Raw genomic sequence first — 23,958 nt, 5'->3', positions numbered from 1 at the left:
GGTGCAAGAGTGATGGCGTACTGTCAGGAACCTCCAGCAAGCCATGGCAAGTGGGTGCATATTACATCGCCAAAGTTTGCGATGCCATGAATCACTAATAAAGGACAGTCAGTAAGGATTTGTCAGAGGCAAATCATGTCTGGTTAGCCTAAAAGCAAAACAAAAATCCAGATGCTGGAAATGAGATTAAAATACTCGGGAGTTCCAGCAACATCTATAGAGAAATAAGTAATGTGAACAAGAGTCAAGTGCTTTATTGTCATATGTCCTGAAACAATGCAATGAAATTCTCACCGGCAGCAGCACAACAGATATATAAAAAACAGTACTCTGTAAACACTATGATAAACATCAAAAATAGTACAAAAACAATGTCCCAGAGTCCATGTAGTTCAGAACATGTTGGGAAGAAGCTGCTCCTGAACATGGATGTTTTGGGCTCCAATACCATCTTCCTCGTGGCAGGAGTGAAATGAGAATGGCCAGGGTAGTGTGGGTCTCATGATGCTGGCTGTCTTTTTGAGTTCATAAGTAATGGGAGCAGAATCAGGCCATTTGGCCCATCAAGTCTATTCTGCCATTCAATTATGGCTGATCTCTCTTCTCAACCCCATTTGCCTGCCTTCTCCCCATAACCCCTGACCCCTGACACCTCTACTAGTCAAGAAAAACATTAATTGACTTGGCCTTCCCAGCCTTCTGTGGCAATTAATTCTACGGATACGCTAAAGGTTCAAAGGTCTGTTTATTCTCATGTGTACCAATTAAGGTAGTGAAACTCGAATTCACTGTACCATCACCCTTTGACTCTAGAAATTCCTCCTCATTACTAAAGGAATGTTTTATTTTGAGGCTATGACCTCTGGTCCTAGACACTCCCACTTGTGGAAGCATCATCTCCACATCCACTCCATCTAGGCCTTTTGATATTTGGTAAGTTTCAATGAGGTCCCCCCCCCCCCCCCTCATCATACTTAAACTAGATCCCTTGATAGATAAGAGGCCAGTACCTGTGATGGACTGGGCAGTGCTCATCACTTTTTGCAATCTTTGTTCCTGGGCATTGGATTTGCTAAACGAGGCCACGATACAACCAGTTGATATGGACTCTACTGTGCACCTGCCAGAGGTTCAATAGAGTATTTGATAACGTCTTCGAAGGAAGTAGAAGTGTTGATGGGCTTTCTTTGTGATTGCATCAATGTGCTAGGTTCAGTTTAGATTTTCAGTGATATGCACAACCAGGAATTCAGTGTTTAACTCACCACCGCCCATTCGATTAAGATAGGTTTGTGATCCTTAGAGGGAAAGGCACATCAATGACCATCATCTATTGCAACAAGCAATGGCTCCCACTAATTGTCGCCGGAAGCTTGCGTCCTTTTCAGGATGGACGATGACAGCGATGTCAACGTTTGAAACATGGAAGATGGACACGAAAGAGGATCAGAATGGGGAAAAGTGAAAGAGATAAAATGTTTTCAATTACAGAGCTGGTGGAGGAGAGAATAAAAAATAAGGCAAGAGTAAATAAAATGTACTGGTGGTCTCAGCCGTTGGAAGCCATTCACCCATTCTTGTTCTTGTGGCACTTTATTGTGCAATATCAGGAGGTGCAACATCTTCCCTCAGATCTCTCCTGTCATCCAGGCATCCACTCTTAACTTCCAGATGAGGCACTTTTGTAATGATTTCCAATTTGGTGTAATGCAACAAGATGTCAGAGTCCTCTTCCTACACTACAGAAGCAGGCCCTTCAGCCCAACTAAGCTGGTCCTACCTGCCCATGTTTGACACATGCCCCTTTAAACATTCCCTATCCATTTACCTCCATTTTTTTTTTTAGAAAAGCAAAACCATAACAAACATTCCGAAAGGCTTGAACAAAAAACTGCCAGATGCACTACTATATAAAATGTGTGCATTTTCATGTTGCCAACCTCTACACAAAGCAAAATATTGATAAGAATCTTAAAAATAAATGGAAAATGTTGCACAATATATCATTGGGTCACTTTGAACGCTCTTTGACCTGATCGTGAAAACAGCTTCTCCCCAAGAGGTTGCAGATGCTGAAACCTTAAGTGAAAATCAAGCAGTTTAAACCACTCGCTGGGTTGGGCAGCATCTGTGGAGGTAAGAACTAGTTTGAAGAAGGGTCTCGTCTCGAAACTTCATGTATCTATTTTCTCTTAATATCAGAGTCGATCCCTTACCTGGGATCGCTCCAACCGCAGCCTACCATCGCTAGCTCATAGTCTCGGGAGAGGCCTATTCGGGAGCTCCAACATCGCGGAAGGTTCGATCAGCCCCGAAGTGGGGTCCGATTGCCGGCGCGGGGCAGCTGCCATCCCCCCGATGCAGGCCCAAACTCCGCTGGCTACGGGAGTCAAGATCGCCCCATCAACGGAGGGCTCGAGGCCCCCGACTGGGAGAGCTAAGGGAAGAGATTTGAACTTTTTCTTGCCTTCCATCACAGTCTTGCGTTTGAGGCAGTAGAGGTTATGTAAAGTCCTCTAGGCGCTGTAGCCAGTTCAATGTGCTGTTGTCGAGGGCCATGAGGTCTAGCCCTCCACTGGGGGGGGGGGGGCAGCAGCAGAGGACAGTGCAGTCGAAAATGACGTGCTGCGCTGTTTGCTGGTCTGCTCCACACATGTAGGCTGATAAACGCAGCCCCCAGCGATGCCTTTTGGCGTTGAACCAGCCGACCCCTGTACGGAGCCGGTTCCGGGTGACCCACTCTGCGGGGCAGGTCCGAGCCGGGTGGGGCTGTGGTGTTCGGTGCAACAGTGAAATGAGGATGTCACAAAGTCTGTTCCCAACTGGTTCTCCATGCTCCTAATGTGTTGAAACCGAAGCCACGTAGGGTCGCTGTCGCTGTGTGACGGGAGAAGGGGCGACGAGATGACAGGCGCAGAGGTCCCAGTTGCTGTGAGTCCTGGGCGAGGTGGTGCAAATCAAAGATCCTATAGCGGATCTTTGGTGCAAATGATGTTTGGCGTCCCATGGGGCCTTGCACACCAGCCTGTGGGTGAAGTACTCTGCGAAGCTTGGGGGGTCCGGCGCCTGTGAGCACCAGCAGGTGATCCGTCGGAGTAGGACGTAGGCAGCTTGTGATTATCCGCATGGTGTCGTTGAGGATGGCGTCTAGATTGCTAACAAAGATCTTATAGCAGAGCTATAATCTTTGCTTGCTAGTATGAGCGCTGCGCCCCCATCCTGGGGCAGTGTACTCAGCGGTGCTGTACACGAGTGCAGGAGCACTGGTTGGGAGAGTAGATGCCCTGGCGCTCCATGACGATCCAGCCAAGCAACGCAGGGGGTGCGGAACAATCAGGGGGTTGTTCCGCGCCGAGACTGGCACAGAGAGCTTCAAGGTGTTGCCTGTAGGTCAGCTGCCGATCTAGTTTCACCCATCACAGTGAGGAATGTGGAGGAGTCACTGTGGTGGATGCTTATGTTAAAATATGTTTTGTGTGTTCCGTTGCTTTTTATTTGTATGACTGACTTAGCAAATTGAATTCCTCGTATGTTGCAAAACATACTTGGCTAATAAAGTATTATTGTGATTGATTCCACATCTCCTATGATCACACCTTGCACTTCCATATCTATAGTTTCCCTCTCCCCTAACTCTCAGCCAATGAATGGTCTCGACCCGAAAAGTCACCCATTCCTTCTCTCCAGAGATGCTGCCTGTCCCGCAGAGTTACTCCAGTATTTTGTGTCTTATCTTCAAACAAGCCTCTTCCTGCAGCCGCGGGGTAGGTTTGATTGACATCTCAGGCCCGGGCCCGGAGCAAACGCGTGACATCATAGCCGGCCAATCAGTGAGCGGTATCATCCTCCAATGCGGCCAATTAGAAGGGAGGAAGGGTAGACCCTCAACTCTATCATGGATCTCACTCTAGGAATGACGCGGAATCGAAACCAATCAAAAGAGGGTAAGCCCCTCCCCCGCATTACGTCATGCTACCGTGACGGTTTCGGTTGATTGACATACTGGGCAGTCAGTAATAACACTGATTGAATGGGAAGGCGGGACCAGCGGGCATGGCGTCAGTTCCGGCCGGTTATCTCGGCGCGGCCGCCTCTGGCAACGGTGAGTGAGCGGTGCGGCCTTTAACTCGCTCTTGGCACAAGCTGCGGGGGACGGGACGGGAGTTCTGAGCGACGGCGACCGCCGGTAAAGTAGTAGGCTTCTTCTTTAGGCGAGCAAATAAAGTGGAGACGACGAAGAAAAAGGTGGCGGGGAGGACTGGGGTTGCCGGCTCCCTACCCTGTCCTTCGTCCCCCATTTCATTGTCTGTCCCCCGTTCTTCCTCCCCATTCCGTTCCTCCTCCCTCCCACTCTGTCCTCCCTCCCCACCCCGTCCCCTTCCCAATAGACAATAGGTGCCTACAATAGACAGTAGCCCATTCGGCCCTTCGAGCCAGCACCGCCATTCAATGGCTGATCATTCCCAATCAGTACCCCGTTCCTGCCTATTCCCCATATCCCCGCTATTTTTAAGAGCCCTATCTAGCTCTCTCTTGAAAGCATCCAAAGAACCTGCCTCCACCGCCCTCTGAGGCAGAGAATTCCACAGACTCACCACTCTCTGTGGGGGAAAAAGTGTTTCCTCGTCTCTGTTCTAAATGGCTTACTCCTTATTCTTAAACTGTGGACCCTGGTTCTGGACTCCCCCAACATCGGGAACATGTTTGCTGCCTCTAGTATGTCCAAACCCTTAACAATCTTATATGTTTCAATGAGAAGCCCTCTCATCCTTCTAAACTCCAGAGTGTACAAGCCCAGCTGCTCCATTCTCTCAGCATATGACAGTCCCGCCATCCCGGGAGTTAACCTTGTAAACCTACGCTGCACACCCTCAATAGCACTCCCACCCGTCGTCTGTCCCCCGCCCACCCTCTCCACCCCTCATCTATTTCTACCATCCTTATCTGTACCTCCCGCCCCACCATCGTCCCTCCCCAACCCATCCTCTGTCCCCACCACCCTTCTTGCCCCATCCTCTACAGCTGTATGGGTATCTATCTCAGGAATCATCCCTCAGTTGGTCATTTCTGTTAGATCTTGCAGTGCTTTAAATTACTGTGATGCTTGCCGTTCATAATATGATAGGCTTTTTTTGCCACAGGTGGTGTTGGATCCGTTGAATGCTTTTTATAAAAACGGCGATGCAGCATGTATTCAGATTAAATTATTGTAATGTACACCAGAGTGCAATGAAGCTCAGAAAGTAAACAATAAGCTTAACAATAAATGGAACAATTGAATGTAAACCAGTAGAATGGTGAAAAGATTGTTAAATTAGCTCTTCTGAGTAAGAATGTTTTTTTCTCAGGAGCTTGACAATAAAATAAAACACGATTTAGCATGTTTCCTTCCGAAGCTCCACAGCACTGTGCTAGAGAAATGTTTTGCTAGTTTCTTACTGGGAAGATTACAGTTTGAGACGTCACTTAATAACTACTAAGGTTCCAGTAGTGGCTTGAGTTTCAAGATGGAGATTTTTTTTTCTGGGCTAATTTATCCACCTACCTGGGTGTAGGGATATCCACCTATACTAGCCCTCCACTGCTGCCTGGCCAAGATAAATCTGTGCAACATAGATTAGGATTTGAAACACCTATTTTTAATACAAAATTTAGTTGATAATTGGCTTAAAGATGATACACTTGCACACACCATTTTCATGGGCATTCTGGTTCAGCACTATGGAGCATAACATTTCCTGGTCTGCCTCTACATATGTAGCAAATATGTAGTTCAAAAACTTTTGTATAAATAAGGTTGTAATCTCTGGTTTCGAAGATATTGGAACTGAAAATTGGCAGTGTACTGTTGAGTACATATTCAGCTTAAAATGTAAAGGATAATGGGGTTAGAAGTTGGTCTTCCTTCCTGGTATTGGCTTGTTAATGGACTGTGGTATTGTGATTCTACTGTGGAATGTGTTTACTTTGAACATTCTCTACAAATGAGTTGTTGGAGGAAAATTGGTTCCAGAATTAGTTGGAATGTGATGTCAGATCAGAGAAGTGGCCATAATCTATAAATAGCACATCTCCTACAGTTCTTTACATGTTTCACTGCATATTAGGATGGTAAGCTTAGATTCAGTTAGGATGATATAAACTGCAGAATTTCTTCCAGATGCTAGAGTGGGTGAAAGCAGCAAATGGCATTGCTAAAACTTATCACTTGGCGTGGTTAATGTAAACAGCTTTAACTTCCTTTCAAAGCTGCTGGAACAACAGTAAGTTTGATAAGAGACTAGAAATAGTTTAGTGGTTCAGGAATATAATTAAATTTGTATTTACCTTTCCGACACAAAGCAGTGGGAAGTGAAACCTGCAGTGGTACTTGACACACTCCACAAATGCAGGGATATTTGATGTTGTTAGTTAATAAAGGGACTGACTGAAATGGCTTGCCTTTGCAAATAACATTTACTCTTTTACAAATATGAGTGAAGTGTACCTACTTAGAGAAGTATCTGATCATTGAGTTGCCTCACTGATTGTTGTGGCAACCCTATTATATAGAGGGTGAACAATCTTAATTGATAGGGTGTCAAGGGTGTGCTGTATAGGATTTTCTTTAGAACATTCCAATTCAGTCTATAGAAGAGCATTTGACCTTGACCAACACATCATCCAATTGCATTATCATTTTTTTCTTTCACGATTCCAAGCAAATTATCCCAACCATTTATATTTGATTAATGTTCTTCTGTTTTTTCTTGGTTCTTGCTTTGCTATAGTTAAATTGTGGTTTACTAACATTGTATTAATCTCTATGGTCCGATTTTTGCTGCTGATGCATTATAGAGTGAAATAATGTATAATAGTCTTCTCTGGATTTCATTCATGTTTGTGTTATATAAGAGCCTTGGGTTACCTGATGGGTGCATTTAAAAAGTTTCATACTGAGCCAATAGAACATTCAAACTTCACTGACTGGAATAATATATTTAAGGGTAATCTCAGAGGAAAGAATGGGAGAAAGATAGATAATTGAAAAGGTTTATAAGACGGACTAATGAGTACAATTGATGAAAGGATTTAACTTTGAATAAAAGCCAACATTAGAACTATGAAGATGCATATTTATTTTACTTTAATTTTTTAATACACTTTTGCATTCTAGACTTTTGAAATTTGAAGGATTTACTCAGGCGACATCTCCTTCGACTGATAATTCTCGTGGATAATGACATTGGGTCTGACATGCACAATGGCAATTTTCAAACAAGACAATGTGGAGAAGTACTATGAGATGGGCGAAGAGCTAGGGAGGTGAGATATCGTGGTCTGTTGATTGTGCTAGGTTTGTTTGTTTTTTCTGGCCTTAACTTTTGTAGCTATTATGCATTTTTCTGAAATAGTCCCATATTTTTCACTGAACATCAAACAAACCAGATGAAGAGAGAAATTGTGCAATTGATGAAATCAGTAGGATCTATTTCTGTATCTGTTCCCACTTTTCCTGTTTTGTAAGTGTGCCAACTGGTCTTAATACACCTGGTTGCATGGCCTCAAATTGTACATGTGCATCTTGAGTGTTGATGAGTTCTGTGTTTATAAACACAGCAATTATTTTTACTTGTATTAAAATTAATATTAAGTGAATACTTAAGTGACATAAAGACACAATTCCTTTTGTCCTAATCTCAGTGGTTTGGTTTCAATGTTGGTGTCTAACATTCCTGTGAAGGTCTTAGAAAGTAGAAATGATTAGTAAATCAAGTGCAACTATATGCAACCAAAGAATCTCACATGCAAACTGACTAAGATTATTTAAGTGTTTGAATCATTCTTGGTCAGCGAGTCATTGTAATTTAGGCTAAAGTGTAGACCTTTGCCTTTATAAGGATATATTTTCTGTTGCACTTAGTTTCTCATTCCTTATTTACATTACAGATCTGCATAAAGGGATCATTACATAATTAGAATTAGAATTAGATCCTTTATTTGTCATTCAGACCTTACGGTCTGAACGAAATGTCGTTACCTGCAGCCATACATACAATAATAAACAACAGAACAGACAGTAAACACAAATTAACATCCACCACAGTGAGTCCACCAAACACCTCCTCACTGTGATGGAGGCAAAAATCTTAGGGCTGCTGTCTCTTCCCTCCTCTTTTCCCTCTGCGCTGAGGCGATACCCCACCAGGCGATGGTAAGTCAGTCCCGCGACTAACCAAGCTCCGCGAACGGGCCAGTTCAAACTCCGCGGCCCGGGGGTGGTCGAAGCTGCCGCCCTCCAGTCCAGCGGAGGGCATAAGGTGAATGTTTTCTGGAATATCAAAACACTTCCAAATTGCATTTTTAAACCTCAGATCTTAAATTGAACTACTTCTTCCCCTACTGTCATCAGACTTTTAAACAGACCGCTTGTGTGAAGGATGAATTCCAGATCTTCCAATATACCTTGTCGCAGTCTTGCACTTTCTTAAATTTGCACTCCCTCTTTAATGGAAATGCCATATTGCACTCTGTTTAAATTTTTCTTTTTCTTGTATCCTATCTGATGTACTTGTATGCAGAATGATTTGCCTAGATAGAACATAAAACAATTTTTACACCATCTGACACATGACATAAACCGATACCTACTGGCCAAGCGAGTGAGGCTCTGATGGATGTAATGCTGTCAAGTTGTATTTGTGGCACATAATAAAATCCTATTGTGGGGATAAATGTACTTGACATGGGCCTTGCCACGAAGCAGCCAGCATGTTACCATTGGATGAGTCATGTTATTACTGAGACTGAGACAGGTTGGAGGCTGACTGCCCTGTGATTAGTTATTTGAGTCCTGACACTTACAAAACCACTGTCCTTCTAGTCAGGACCATGATGGAATACTGGGCACTTGCCTACTTGAGTTTAGGCATATCATATTCGGAAGCTGAATCCCATCTAGGCATCTAGTGATCGCCACCTTGTCTAGCAGTCTTAATGCTCACTTACTTCCTGGTGCTCTGTGACTGGAATGTGTGCTACTTACAAAATATGCTGCAACCCTGCCCCTGCACTGTTCACGGGTTTTGGTGGTGCTGTTGGTACTCCACCACCAAAAAGAACAAGAGATGCTAGCACTCAAGAGCACCATTGCTGACAATTTTCTCCTTCAAATAGCAAACTATCCTGACTTGGAAAGATCACAATTCTTTCAGTGTTGCTGGGTCTACAAGGTTTAAGATGTTTTGCATATCACCACTGGGTTATTTTTACCATAAGGCTGTATCTTTGAAGTGACTCACCACTGGCTACTCAGGAACAACTAGGAATGGGCAATACATACATATCAGTAACAACCACACCCTAGAAATTAGTTAATTGGATACAGGTTATACCTGTCTCCATCTTGCTCTTACACAATTAAAGGCTCTGTTGATAGGCAGGTTGTGAATTATTACTATTTTCTGCTCGTTGAATACTGTGATCCCCTGTGATATCACTGTTCTTTGCAGCTTAATCACCACCATTCTGTTTATTCCCATAGCGGCCAGTTTGCCATTGTGAGGAAATGCCGCGCGAAAAGCACCGGTATTGAGTATGCGGCCAAGTTCATCAAGAAGCGGCGCCTGTCTTCCAGTCGCCGAGGGGTGAGCCTTGAGGAAATCGAGCGGGAAGTGAACATTCTGAGGGAAATCCAGCACCCAAACATCATCACTTTGCACGATATATTTGAGAACAAGACTGATGTTATTCTGATCCTTGAGCTGGTGTCAGGAGGCGAGCTTTTTGATTTCTTGGCTGAGAAAGAATCATTGACTGAGGAGGAGGCAACTGAATTTCTCAAACAGATTTTGGATGGTGTGCACTATCTACACTCAAAGAAGATTGCTCATTTTGATCTGAAGGTACAGTTTCCGTGAATCGTTCTACATAAATAATTGAACTATAATCAATGTTATTTTAAGGTAACATCTTACAATCTGCTATTTGCTTCTCCGCTGACCATTTCTGCAAGGATGATCCTGAGTTGCCTGTGACAAAATCTCAATCTGATCCAGACCTCTCCACATCTGGCCTTGCCTTCCAACAAAGCTTAAGGCAAACTCAATGAGCCAAATTTCCTGACGTGGCATGTTATAGCCTTCAGGGCACCAATTCTACAATGTTATATTAGCAACCAATCTCGTCTTGTGTCTAATTTCCAGCTTGTATTGTTTATTCTCTCTAATTTCAATTTCATTTATTTATTCATGCAAGCTCTGATTATTTGCTAACTTTAACTGCCTATTTAAATTGTAGCAGCCCCAGTTTGTGTCATTCAATCTCTTATAGTGTCCATCCCATCTTGACCTTTTCTTTTTATTTCCACTGCACTCTTTCTCTGCTATTTTTAAACTTTATTCATTTCTAAGATGTCCCAGAATAGTCATCAACCAGGGATGTTATCTCTCTACTGATGCCCCTTAATCTAATATGTATTTGAAGCATTTTCTATTTTGTTTTTCGATTTCCAGCATCTGTTGTATTTTGCTTTTAACCATACCCTTTGTTCCATTTTGGTTTGTCCCACCATGTAATATAGATGATACACATGGATATCTAAACACGTTTGAAATTATGATCTGCATGCAGGTAGTTCTGTTATAATGCGATAGTTGCATTCATAAGGAACCATGTGATAGAAAATTGCATTATAAAAACAATTGGTGGGGTTAGTTTAGAATTTCAGACTTGCAATATCAGTTGTTTTCCTGAAGGATTTTGCAGCCCTATTGTCTTTACACCCTTCTGCAATCTGCCTACTTATCTGTTCAAATTTCTGCCCGTTTATCATGCGGCCTTTATTATAACCCATTAGTGACTACCCCTTATTTCTGTGTTTAACCCATGCTGCCTCTGGCTGATCCCTCTAGGAAATCTTAAGTACTGCTGAAACACACTCTCTGAGCTATGCAACATGTCCCTATTTTTAGCACACCCCTCTGTCTTGCCTGAAACTTCTATACCTCAGAACACTGAGTTGTGCCTTTTCTCAATAATGTTGCAACAATATCATAATCCATGCTCTAAGCTCCTGTGTTTTACCTGAGGGTCTTCCAATAAATGCAGTTAAGCCGATTTGCCCTCTCGTGCTTCCCTTCCTGTCTCTGACAACATATTCCATATGCCCACTGACTTGCAGTGGTTTGCTCTTGCCCTTACTCGTTTAAGCAATTAGTTGTCTTCCAGTCCCAGTCCCCACTGTCTCCAGTTCTGTCAGTGGTATAAGATTGCAGAATATTGTGTTAGTCAATGCATTGTTAATTACACAAAATTGATTCCACCATTTGTCCTTCTGGCCTTGTTCTGCAGTGCACAACGTTTAGTGGAAGGGTTTGTGCTTTTACATTGAGTGTAATTAACATGGTATGGAAAAATAAATTGGTGGTATTGTATCTGCAATGTACGGAATTTGCTGAAATTCCCTGCATCGTGTTTGCATCATGAGAAAGCCAAGTTCAAGACCCACATTACAGGCAGCCAATTCTAATAGCAGCCTTAATTTGAGCAATTGTAATGGATAGCTGGAGTTGGGCAAGTGTGGGAATCCTGAATGCAGCAATTGATTGTGGGCTGCCTGTGTGCAAAGCATGTAAAGGGGATGTGAGAACTGATTAAAGCATCGTGATGTAGGAAATGATTCGAGTGTAAAGGAGTGTCAAGGTGGCAGATACTGTGGGCAACAAGGAAAGATTGTATATTGCCTTTTCTGTAAGAATTTGAGTGCAAGTAATGATTATTTCTATCATTATATAAGACCTTGCAGCATTACTGGAGTTTTGTATATGTTTTTCACCTTCCTTATCAAAGGTTACACTTGCTGGAAGGCACCATGCTTTCATCAGACTAATTCCTGGGTGATGAGCGTGCTGTAAGAGGGGGGACTGGGTTACGCCTCTGTTTCCTAGAGTTTAGAGAGATTAAATATCACTTGCCATTTACTAGAGATTCACCTAAGTGAATATTGGAGGATGGTTTCTCTTGGCTGAGGAGTGTAGAATTATTCTCAATCTGGGGTAAGCCATGTAGGACCAAAATGAGGGAGATAAGGTGGTGAATATTTAAAATTCTTCAAACTCTGTATGATCGAGCATGGGTTGCGTTCAAAGCATGAATCAAGGGACATGAGGCAAGAAAAAAGAGGTTGAGGTAGAAGATCAGCCATGAACTTGAATGGTGGAGCAGGCTTGAAGAATGGCAGCACAGATTTCCGTTCAGTCCGAGTAGAATATCCTGACATTACAAAATTTCAAGCTCTAAATAAGGATTTAAAAATAAAAGTGGGGTGGGTGGTGCACTTTCAGCTTGAGGAATATGTTGAAATACAGCAAGGAAAAGATAACAGCACAGCTGCAATATAAATAATGATAAACACAAGGGACTGTACACAAAATGATAAGCCACAGGAGTTTAGGTCAAAGAGAATATTAAGCTTGTAACTGAACACGATAAAATTTGCAACAAGAATGGTGAATTGGAGTGCAAATATATATAATGGATTCAATCTACAGCATTCCAGAAATAGTTTGATGGTAATTCAAGGCCGCAAACTGAGTATTTGACATTACAAAATTTCAAGCTCTAAGTAAGGATTTAAAAATAAAAGTGGGGTGGGTGGTGCACTTTCAGCTTGAGGAATATGTTGAAATACAGCAAGGAAAAGATAACAGCACAGCTGCAATATAAATAATGATAAACACAAGGGACTGTACACAAAATGATAAGCCACAGGAGTTTAGGTCAAAAGAATATTAAGCTTGTAACTGAACACGATAAAATTTGCAACAAGAATGGTGAATTGGAGTGCAAATATATATAATGGATTCAATCTACGGCATTCCAGAAATAGTTTGATGGTAATTCAAGGCCGCAAACTGAGTATTTGATAAAGGGCAGAATGGGAAAATGTTGACGGGAAATCAGGGAGGGAAATTTGTCGTTGAGAAGGTAGCTATAAAACTACAGGATAGCAGTAGGTCTGTCGTAGGGAAGGATCTTTGTTTGGAGGTGAGGCAAATGGGGTTATCGTAAACAGAGATGAGACCAAAGGTTGATCATTTGTGATCTTGCACTTTAAGAGACTGTTTAGCCTAGCTATGATTTTTTATAATTCACTTTCTTTAAGAGGATTCCCTAAGAAAATTAATTGTACATTAATCAGTGCCAAATGCAAATTTATTATGAGGGTTCTGTGCTTAAGAGCATTGAAAACGAGGGATACATGATGAAACAATTGTTAATGATGAGATTGGAGCATTAAATTCGGATAAAGAACACATTGCCAAATGAACACACCTTTCAAATGAACTCAAACATCTTAAATTTTCTGTATGGTTAGCAACCTACTTAAACCTAACTGTGTTATTGTGTTGGTCCTACTGTATTTGTTAAGACAAGAGCTTTTAAGGTTTTGGAATTACCTGAAGAATCTGGATTTCCCAGGAGAGTTTCAGAGAGATGAATAGGAAATTTTATTTTGATGTATACATTAACCTGGATTGTATTTAGATTAACTTTCAAGTTTACTTGTTATCAGGTAAAAGTTTGCTTTCAAGGCATTATATTCTCTATGTACAACATAAATCTTTATCCTAATCGATCTTTTAATATCTTTTCCAGCCTGAAAATATTATGCTTCTGGATAAAAACGTTCCCAATCCCCGTATCAAGCTGATCGATTTTGGTATTGCCCATAAAATTGAGGATGGGAATGAATTTAAAAACATCTTTGGAACCCCTGAGTTTGTTGGTCAGTACATTTATTTGTTATCTGAGAGTCCTTTAGCTATTGAAATGATTGTAATGCAATCATAGTTTAAATTCTCAAATTTAGCCACACTATTTCTGAGGAGAAAACTTTATAATTCAGGTGTTAGTGACACTGATGGCAGGGGGGTTGATTGAGATGGTGGTGAGTTGCTACTTTGAAGGTCGTAAGGTCCCAGGGAGTTATCAGCCAGTAGCGCAAACAGTTTGCTCAGTATTTGTAATTGTATTTTCCTAAGTTAGTTCTTCCAGATTCTGAATTTACAGCTAATTTCTGGTTACTAGTCCGCTCTCTAATGCAAATAACTTGTTTGATTCATCTCCCATCTCTTTACTTTCCATTATTAATTCTCAGATTCATTTTCTATAGGACCAAAATCCTCTTGTTAACACTAAATGGCTGCAGAAACTTTTGACTGCTGTTGCACTTCTATTTTGTGCCCTTAATTTTCCTTTCAGTAATTCTTTTATATTTTGTCCAAATTTTTTAATTCCCCGATTTTGCACAATTGTATGTTTCCACTTAAAATTTGGTACTATTTTTTAATATGGTTCCTAAAAAACCCATTGTCTATTTGAAACAAGTAATTTATATAATTTCAATAGTGTGTTTAAGTCTTATAAAAATCACATTTATTTTGCAAGGTTTCCAGAGCCACGTGTAACTGTAATTTCAGCGCTGACCACTAGAGACTGCTGTTTTATAGCCCCTGTCCCACTTAGACCTAAAAAGCAACCTCTGGTAACCTTGCCCGCCATCCAAAAAAAACAATCAAGGTCGAGGTGACCTGCAACCTCCTACCACCTCCCATGCATATGATGAAAACCTTCCTCGACTATGAAGAAAACCGGCTTTGACTAGACCTGCGGCTAAAGAATTGTTGATTTTTAAAACTGAAACCTATTTTTAGCCGAGGCCGGTTTTAAACATGATGAAAAGATAGCAGCAACCTGGATGAAGCCTCAACCATTAGGGAGAGTGACCAAAACCTCCGGTAACCTCATGGAAACTTTGGGTGGCGGGCAAGGTCACCAGAGGTTGCTGTTTAGGTCTCCTAAGTGGGACAGGGGCTTAAGAATGCAAACAATAAAGTGAGAGTATTTTCTTGAGGGTTCAGAGGATGGACTGGGTAGAGAACCTTGTGTAATAAGCCAGTTGTGTCCAGTGCAGTCTATGTAAGCTGGTCCTTTAGCTACAAATTCATAACAATTTTATGTTGGCTTTTGGGTGTTATCTTTTCTCTGAGTATGGAGTATGGATCTCCTCTCGTGCACTGCAAGCAACAGATTCTGAGATCTGGCCTAGGTCAACAGCCTCGGCCTGTAATGATTGAGGTCTGGACGTTAAGAGAGACTGAACCAGGCCTCCAAAGATACAGCAGTCCAGGCATGTGTGAGGGGCTGTATTTGAGACCCTAAAGAAGCATTCATGTGATTATTCATCATACGATTCACATTTCCTCCTTTTCCTCTCCCTTTCCAGTCATTGCAGTACATGGATAGTTTGTTGATAAATAACAGCTTATTGAGTATTATCTTTCTTTTTAGCCCCTGAAATAGTTAATTATGAACCATTGGCTTTGGAAGCAGACATGTGGTAAGTTCAGCAACTTAGTTTATATTAATAAAGATGTATCGTTTACTCCTCTGCTCTTAAATGTGTCAATATATGCTGCAATACAGTTCTATTGGGTACTGATTAAAAGTAATGGCTCTTGCAACTAGTGTGCGTGCGATGGGAGCAGTGTTTCAGCTGGGTATCCAACTCCACAGCCTCATTACTAGGTCAAGCCATGACCTTGGCTTACTTTCAACTGTGCCATTCTCTAATAGTTTACAAGAAGAATGGGCACTTCTGAAGACGCTCTACATGGCACTGTAATAACCTATATTCTCAAACTGGGTGTTTAAACTGTGCCAGTTTAAACATCCTTTCTCCCAATAAGTTAACCCTTTTGTCTCATTTTGCTGCTCTGCTTCTAAATAGATAGTCTTTTTTTTTTAATGCTATCTTTACTGAGTACACGTTTACATTTGCCATGATTTTTCTGACTAAATTAACCTTGCATGTCATGCAACCTATTGTTGATTATACATATATTGAGATTTATTCAGAATATTGTAAAACTAACCAATATCTTTTTACTTTGATGCAGGAGCATTGGTGTTATCACTTATATTCTGTAAGTATACCACCTACATTCCTTTCTCCAGCTTCACAATTTTCAACTCTTCAATATTTTTGTCATACAACTTTGGTCTTATTCATCTCTGGCCTTTAACCAACTATTTGTCTGTCAACCCCCACCACCTGCCCTCACCTGTACTCACCTATTGCCGGCCAGGCTTTGTCCTGCCCCTCTTCTCTTCTAGCTTTCTCACCTCACACCACCACACCCCCCCCCCCCCCCACCCCCTTCAACAATGTCTGAAGAAAGGCCCCGACCTAAAACATCACCTATCCATGCTCTCCAGAGATGTTGCCTGACCTGCTGAGATACTCCAGAACTTTGTCATTTTATGTACTAATCAGGTCTTTTGTTTATACCTAGTTTTAAGGTGATTCCGAATTATGTAAAAATCTGACGTGTTAGGATTTACAGAATGTGACCTTCCATTGGGAGTGTCTGTATATTTCTCCTTAAATCATATCTGTCCTTTCATAAACTATCTTGGATTCTCTCATCACCCTATGTAATTGAATCTCAAAGTAATTTCCAAATAATTTATCAATGTCCTGCTTGTAAATGTATTATTTTTACTGCTGGGAATTATTGTGGTTAAAGTATTTCCTTGTGTCTTCTGTCAATGAGGTAAACTAATGCAGTCAATTTGTATTTGTTCTGCTTACCTTTAAGCTGACATATGATTCAGATATCTGCCAACTTTACCAGACATGTAATTCCCAGTTCAATTCCCTGAAAATTAGCAATTAATCCGAAACATTTCTGCACTACGTTTAAATTAGTTGCATTTATTATGATTCAAAGGTGTACTTTCCTTTAGAAATATGTCTTCAAAAGAGATGTTTGATGGAGTGATGTGCTGATAATAAGTAATTTTTTCTCCCAAATTTCCAGTTTGAGTGGTGCCTCTCCATTCCTTGGTGAAACTAAACAAGAAACCCTAACAAACATTTCTGCTGTGAACTACGACTTTGATGAAGAGTACTTCAGTAACACCAGTGAACTGGCGAAGGATTTCATCCGCAGGCTTCTGGTGAAAGACCCCAAGTAAGAAATGCTTTTTGTCAAATTAGTGATTAATGATAGGAAATTGGAAAAGTAAAACCTGCTTGTACTGAATAGAGTGAACACTGATTTATCGTTCATATTTTATTTCCCACTTGACGATTTTAGTTAATTATTTTATTGAAAATTATATTCTGCGTGTCTACCCAAATTAAACATTGCCACCACCCATCAACTGCTCATTTCATGAATCGGGTGCACAAGCAGTTGATATTTGCAATTACTAGATGCTTAATTTTCATGACATTTATTGCTTGTAAAATAGGTTAGTGGTTTGAGGTTCAGGCTGATGTAGGCAATCAGATGATCAGAAACGGTGATACTTCTAACCTCATAGTCTGATAACCTCCATCTGACTGGTAGAAGAAACCATGAAAGATGGCAGCCAGTGAGTGATGTGAGGTCAGCGGTGATGGAATACAGGGACTTGCCATCCAGCAATGCTTATGTGATTTCATATTTCTCACTTTTCTTTCAGAAAAAGAATGACCATTGGTGATAGCCTTGAGCATCCATGGATTAAGGTAATCCTTTTTATGCAGCTGAGTTACAGAAGTCGCGGAAGAAATCAACTTCTGTTGGCATTTTGTGAGAAAGGCACTTGGTTGTGCTGTTGCGAAGTAGATATTGAAAAGTGCTGCTAAATAGCAAATGTGTTAAGAGTTCAAGCAGTGAGATTCACCCTGGAGCACCATTATCTCCATCTACTGGGGCCAGTTAAGTACTATAACAGAGCAAACATTTGTACTATTTTACCCATTTAATATGGTAAATCTTCTTCCTACTGTTTTTGAAAATATGATTTCTGATGCCACGGATATCAAGATAGTTAGCCAAAATGTTCTGTTTTAAAGGAGCAGTGTCAAACGTTAACTGCTGAAGGGTGAATTCCAGAATTTAATGACCAGGTATCTGAGCGTCACAAAAACTTAAAATGTAGGAATGCAATCTTGAACGTTTGAAGTCCTAGCACAAGCCCTAGAAATGGGACAAAAGGGATTTGACAATATAGATAGAAGTTTAAAATGGGTACTGTGGAACTTGAGGCCAGAGTTGATTAGCAGAACAAACTAAATTGATGTAGGTATAGAGATTGTTTACAATGGATGCAAGATTGGGGGTTGGCCAACATTGTCAAGTTTACAAATGTGTGTGTGTACCCAGTGCATGCAAGCTGCATTCAGCTGCTTTGCCTACAGCACAGACTGGGCTTAATTAATTCAGAAATGGACAACCTAACAACTTATTCCTCTTCATCCCGCTAAAGGTGATCAAGAGAAGGAATGTGAGGCGGGAGGATAATAGCAAGAAACCAGAGCGCCGTAGACTGAAGACGACTCGACTCAAGGAGTACACAATCAAATCACATTCCAGCATGCCTCCAAACAATACCTATGTCAACTTTGAAAGATTCTCCAAAGTCCTTGAAGAAATCACTGCCGTCGAAGAAAGCATTCAGGAGCTGGTGCGAAACAAGAAATCCTTCAAGGAGGACATTGATGCTCTCGTTTCCATTTACGATGAGAAGGAATCTTGGTATAAGGAAGAGAATGAAAGCATCAGCCAAGATCTTGGGCACATTAAAAATGAGTTGCGCAAGACAGAAACCCTGAGGAAACAGGCACAGGATGAAGTCAAGTCAACCATGTTGTCCACCAACATCTTAAAGCGGAAATATACCAAACTAGAAAATCGTTATGATGCATTAACTGCAGAATTGAAGTGGGTTGGGGAGCTCCTGAAGTCTGTAGAGCAGGAGGGAATGCAAGGAGGGATTGGTAACGACGGGCGACATGGAGGAATGCGCTAGGTGCCATTACACTGAAAAACTTGAACCTCTGAGCTAGTTCATCAAATGGAATTATGCCACATTGGGAGCTGGCTTCAGCTGCAATTCACAAACTTTGGTGTCTGAGATTCAGAACTGATTGAATCTTTATTTCTAGTCCTCTTATTATGGGGTTTTGTTGAATGTGAATGAAATTCACCTTGTAATGGATTCTCAATCACACAAGCAGTGCATGTTGCTTTTGACATTGCCTTTGCTACACTTGTGTACCTCTAATGAACCCCATTTACTTCCCATCACTATTGACCATCATAACTCTAGAGGTCATGGCCATGCTTTATTTCAACACTTCTAGATTGTGAATGGCAGAGTGGGCATTGACGTTTGGAAAGATGTTTTATTTTGGATAAGATTCAATTCCTCTTCACCCCTTCCATCCTCCTTCCCCTGCCCCCCCAAAAAACTTCACCATTATGCACTAAGATTTTAGTACAAATTTGTAGCAAAGGAACACTAAGGAAAATGTTATTCTCACTTCCCCACTTTTATCGATACCTTTGTTAAAATTATTTGGATCTTGTTGAAGGGAGTGGTGGCTGTGTCTATCAACAGATAATCTAAGTGGATAACTGGGTTACTGTCAGTGCTGACTCTTGTGAAGAGACCTTTCTCATAATTAGTGTAAAATTGTTACATAGACCAGATTAGTGTTCCCTATTTGCACGAGTTGACATTCACTGGAGAAATTTTCAGAAGACCTGTGTCAATGAATACAGTGATTTTAATGGGCACAGACATGTGAATTGAAACTTATATTCTCTGAGCAACTTTGTTCTTTGCATTGAGGAGATGATGTTGGGTGTTTGGCAAATCTCGTACTGCTCCTGTCTTAACTAAGTTAAAGGTGCAACTTTCAGGAGTCCAATGGGCAGGTCTTGTATTTCCTTTGAGACATTCTGACTTTGGGTTTATTTCAGTGGTGTGGACCATTTTTATTGCCTGCAGGTAAATCTACTGTATTTCTGGTTTGGGTGCCATGACAAGGATGTGGTGTTGTAATTTGGGAAGAATGAGATGAAATGGGACTTCTTTTGAATCTCACTAGTGCAATATATATTCTTTTAAATTGCTGCACAAAGACATCAGGAAAACACGTTTTAGACATTCACATAGTTATGGGCGGGTTTTGGTTTGAGTGGCAGATTTCATGTGCCTGTAGATAGAATTAAAGTCTTACCTGGCGTTCTACTTGAAGACGTGTTACAAAACTAACAACAGAGATACCAGGCTCAAACTGAGTCAAGACTGCCCTAGAACCAAGTTTTGAACTGTTACAAGTGTCAATATAACGTGAATATTTGATTTCAAACTAAAAGGGTCCTTCCACTTGTCCTGCAAACTCAGCATTCACAAGTTATTGAACCTAACTCAACCTCTTGCAGATGACTGAGGTCTGTAGACCATTTCACTAGTTTTATTTTATTTAAACCAATTGGAAAGCTGTGTATTCTAATAAGGCAAACATTGCTTATTTGCAGATTTACTTTAAGTTATGTCATGTATATCCAGGAGTTGCTCTTAAAACCTGACATGATGTCAGATTTAATTGCAATGATACTTGCCCTCTCCAATCCTCTCCCACTTCCGCCGCCGCCTCTGCCAAACCAGCTACATGCAAATAGGTCTTCAGGATCTTAAATATAATGCATGTCATTGTGAAGTTCAGGATTATCCCTCCTGTTTGTGAAAGGAATGGCCACCAAATAGAAACTTTCTAATGCCAGCTCAAAATTTGGTGTAATTTTTACTAAAGAGTTTGAGGATTACTGTTGCGCAAGTTGTGTTAAATTAGGTTCAGTGAGGTTTCATTGTGCCAGAGGATCCATTGCAGTCTATGGTACCGTATTAATTTCTCTGAAACTGCTGCTGCCTCTTCCTCCACCGCCATGATCCCTTGTACCATTTGCAGCTAAAGTATTTCACTGGGTCTTTGCATTCCAATTTTGATACTGCAATATTGTCTTAATCAAATTTAAATTAAATGTAACCAGAATTAAATGTAACATTATTTTCTTTGAGCTTTGTTATAAGGAAAGTTACATTTTTGTTTTTGTTGTAATGTGTAAAGAGTTCCTATGTCATGCACCATGCGACTTCACGTTGATCTAGTCTTAATGCTAAGTTGAAATGTCCAGTTAACACTATTTACGTTAAGTGCATTACTTCCCATGCAATAATAAACATTAAAAACATTTCAAGGCTTTCCAGTTAGGAAATTAATTTTGTTAATTGGTTTGAAACCCCAATTCACTTGGGCATTAACTATTCTCGGGCTGTTTGGGTACAATACTATTCCTATAGCAAGGCATCCAAGTGTAAAAAATCCACTGAACAATTAAATACTATGCTCATATAGATCCACTCTGATCACGTGATTTGTTTTTGCTTCAAGCAGATTTTGTAATACTTTGCTTTTAGTCCTGTTACGTATTCAGGACTTATTTGCATTGTCAGTAAGATTGCCATGTCATTTTGCCATGATGCATAATAGAGAGAAAACGCTTCACTACGTTCTGATGGTCAAATGTCAGGATTTGCTTTTCCCTACCCTAGAATATATTTAGCAAAATATGAACTTATTCTGTGAGCTAGATCATTATACAATCCATTATGCAAACCAATCTTATTGCTTTAAGACTTGAATCTTAAACAGTGGATGAGACAGATGCTGGACAAAATGTACTAGTAAAGTGGTTGCACTCAATGTTTGCATTTTAAGTATTACATTGTGTCGACACACATTTCAAAACCCATGATTGTTCAGCTGAGCACTCAATGCACTTTTAAATATTCTGCTTATTTATCAATTGGCCATACCAATTTTTAAATACAATGCATTTCTGGAGAATATCAAACATGTGGTTTAGATGGCACAGTTGGACACGGGTACATCTTCAACCAACATGAACAGATTCAAATGAGTTGAATGTGCCAACTGTGTCCCCCCCCCCCCCCCCCCCAGTTCAGGAGAATTGTAGCATAACAATGATTGTTCAGTCTTAGATAGAGCACTCATATTTCGCATTACTCGCCCATTTCTGTGGATCCTCTCCCCAACACGACGACCATTGTTGCATTGCTGACTGTGGAAACTTGTATACAAATTGGCTGCTGCATTTTCTACATTGCAGCACTCACTAAATTTGTACTCCTGTCTCTCACCTATTGTTTATCCTGTAATCCAACCTCTGCAATAAAATGGAGTACACTAGCAAGCTAACAGCTTATCAACTTAGAGCTGAGCACAGTAGTGACAATGTTTAATGTGATTTGAATTTGGATGAACACTGCCTTGCATTACTTTAGCTTGTGACTACAGTTTACTATTTATGGCACTTTGTGCAACAATTCCTGGCACTACTTGCAGGTACAGCAAGTCTTACTGTGGGATAATGTTTAAACTGTCCAGGGGTATGTTAAATGATTTTGGTTATTCATAAGTAGTTGTTTGTCCTGTTCCATTTTAAGCTGATTGTTTTGGTACAGCAAAGATAAGTTCTTTGGAATGACTTTTTCAAACTGACATTGTACGCCATTCCGTACAGAACTCCGGAGATTGAGAATTAGGAAGTCATAACGAGAGTTCAAAAGACTTGAAATGTACATTTCCACTGAATATACTCCATTCTTACAGCACTCAATAAAGTATGGGAATTGGAGTTGTGGTTATTTAGGCGAAAAATACACCCTTTCCACCAACTACTCAAAATGAGTATTGGAGTCTGCTAGAAATATTTCTTGCCTCATACTCATAGACCGCCCAACACACGTGAATAATAAGGGCATGGAAAAGGAATAATGTTGCACAGCTCTCCTGAAATTCATTTCAGGCAATTCAGTTATCTGTTCTATATATCTGGAACCTCACTGACGTGAGCTTACATTATTCACCAAACAGCCCCATTTCTGGCTTATACCTTGCGTGAATGTCAGGAGAATTAAAAATAAGCATTGACCCTGGAGAGGACATGCACAATTTATTTCACACCAGCCATCTTCCAGATTTGAAGAATGTAATCTTAATGGGATGGAAGTATAGCATGTGTTTAGAAGAACAAAATTTATACGATTCTGAAAGAAAATGTGGGCCAACCTTTAACCAAACCAGCCTGAGAAAATATCTGTAAATTAGTGCACATAATTAAACTATTTCACGCACTGTGAGAGGCTAAGCCTTTCCAAACCAACAAAATATGCTGCAAAATATTAGCCTTTTTATGGGCTGTTGTTTGATCCATCATGCCTTTGGTGTTTGTACTCCAAATTGTCCGATTTCATCAAGCATTATCAATGTGACCTGTTCCTATCTTACAGTAATTGGCATCCTTTTTAAATATACATCTCATGGTGTTAACCACTCTGTGGAACAGCAAGTTCCACTTCCTGAGCTTTGAACTTTCATACAAATGCAATCTATTAAATTCCGAGGTATTTATATTTGAAGGATAATTTGAGTAAAATATTTTTTTAATCGTCTACATGTATTTGCTTCAGAGAAGAGGTTAAAACTTGAGGTTCACCAATTTAAAGTCATTTTCAGTGGGTGCAATGCCTCACTTTGGGGTAAGTGGTTACCCTACCTGTATTTGGATGCTTGTTGCTACCTGGTTTCCTCACCTGACCACTGGATCCTGTTTTTTACTATTGTGGTGCAACTGAACTCATCAGTATATTGTTTCAAGAAGCTTGAGTTATATGAGAAAAGCTATGGTATGTTTTTAATATAGTTAAGCTGATTAATGAAAGATGCCATACTTTTGTGGGGCAAGGTGGGAGAGGTTGAAGTCCATCTTTTATTTATCAAGTGTTGTATTTGCCTTAACATTGCAATGGTTCCACTGTTTTCTAATGCATTTGGTAATTATCTATTATAGTCCACTACTATTATGCATATGATGCATGTATTTAAAACACTTCTAATATTTTTTTGTAATCTTTGAGCATTCATTGCTTTTTGTTTAGTCTTCTCACACACAAATATCTTAATGCTGTTAACAAAGGATTTTATAACCATACAATTTAAGGCGATCAAGGCCTGTTTCTTTAACATTTATAATAAACTTTTTAAACCAA

General features: G+C 40.5%; 1 protein-coding gene across 2 annotated transcripts; it reads left to right on the top strand.

Moving 5' to 3' along the window:
• Positions 1 to 3,996: 3,996 nt before the first annotated feature.
• dapk3 (death associated protein kinase 3) lies at positions 3,997 to 23,958 on the top strand. 2 transcript variants are annotated; one of them, XM_033046689.1, is made up of 9 exons: positions 3,997 to 4,102; positions 7,157 to 7,305; positions 9,524 to 9,884; positions 13,639 to 13,768; positions 15,334 to 15,382; positions 15,942 to 15,968; positions 16,866 to 17,018; positions 17,515 to 17,560; positions 18,304 to 23,958. In XM_033046689.1, exons 2-9 carry the CDS (start codon positions 7,220 to 7,222, stop codon positions 18,844 to 18,846), a joined length of 1,395 nt encoding a protein of 464 aa, XP_032902580.1. In that variant the 5' UTR covers positions 3,997 to 4,102; positions 7,157 to 7,219; the 3' UTR covers positions 18,847 to 23,958. The 2 variants fall into 2 exon arrangements, with proteins under 2 accessions (XP_032902580.1, XP_032902579.1); XM_033046688.1 differs by having other exon boundaries at positions 4,059 to 4,186.

This window comes from Amblyraja radiata, chromosome 29, assembly GCF_010909765.2.
Source record: "Amblyraja radiata isolate CabotCenter1 chromosome 29, sAmbRad1.1.pri, whole genome shotgun sequence".
Lineage (NCBI taxonomy): Eukaryota > Metazoa > Chordata > Chondrichthyes > Rajiformes > Rajidae > Amblyraja > Amblyraja radiata.
Note: the sequence above shows the minus strand (reverse complement) of the source record. Positions and strands in the feature narration are given on the sequence as shown.

What these genes read in the sequence shown, in the direction of transcription:
- dapk3 (XM_033046689.1), top strand. Translation starts at nt 7,220, where the DNA reads ATGACATTGGGTCTGACATGCACAATGGCAATTTTCAAACAAGACAAT. An exon ending in TTGCTCATTTTGATCTGAAG is followed by an intron (nt 9,885 to 13,638) that starts GTACAGTTTCCG and finishes TATCTTTTCCAG; the next exon opens with CCTGAAAATATTATGCTTCT. An exon ending in CTTCTGGTGAAAGACCCCAA is followed by an intron (nt 17,019 to 17,514) that starts GTAAGAAATGCT and finishes CTTTTCTTTCAG; the next exon opens with AAAAAGAATGACCATTGGTG.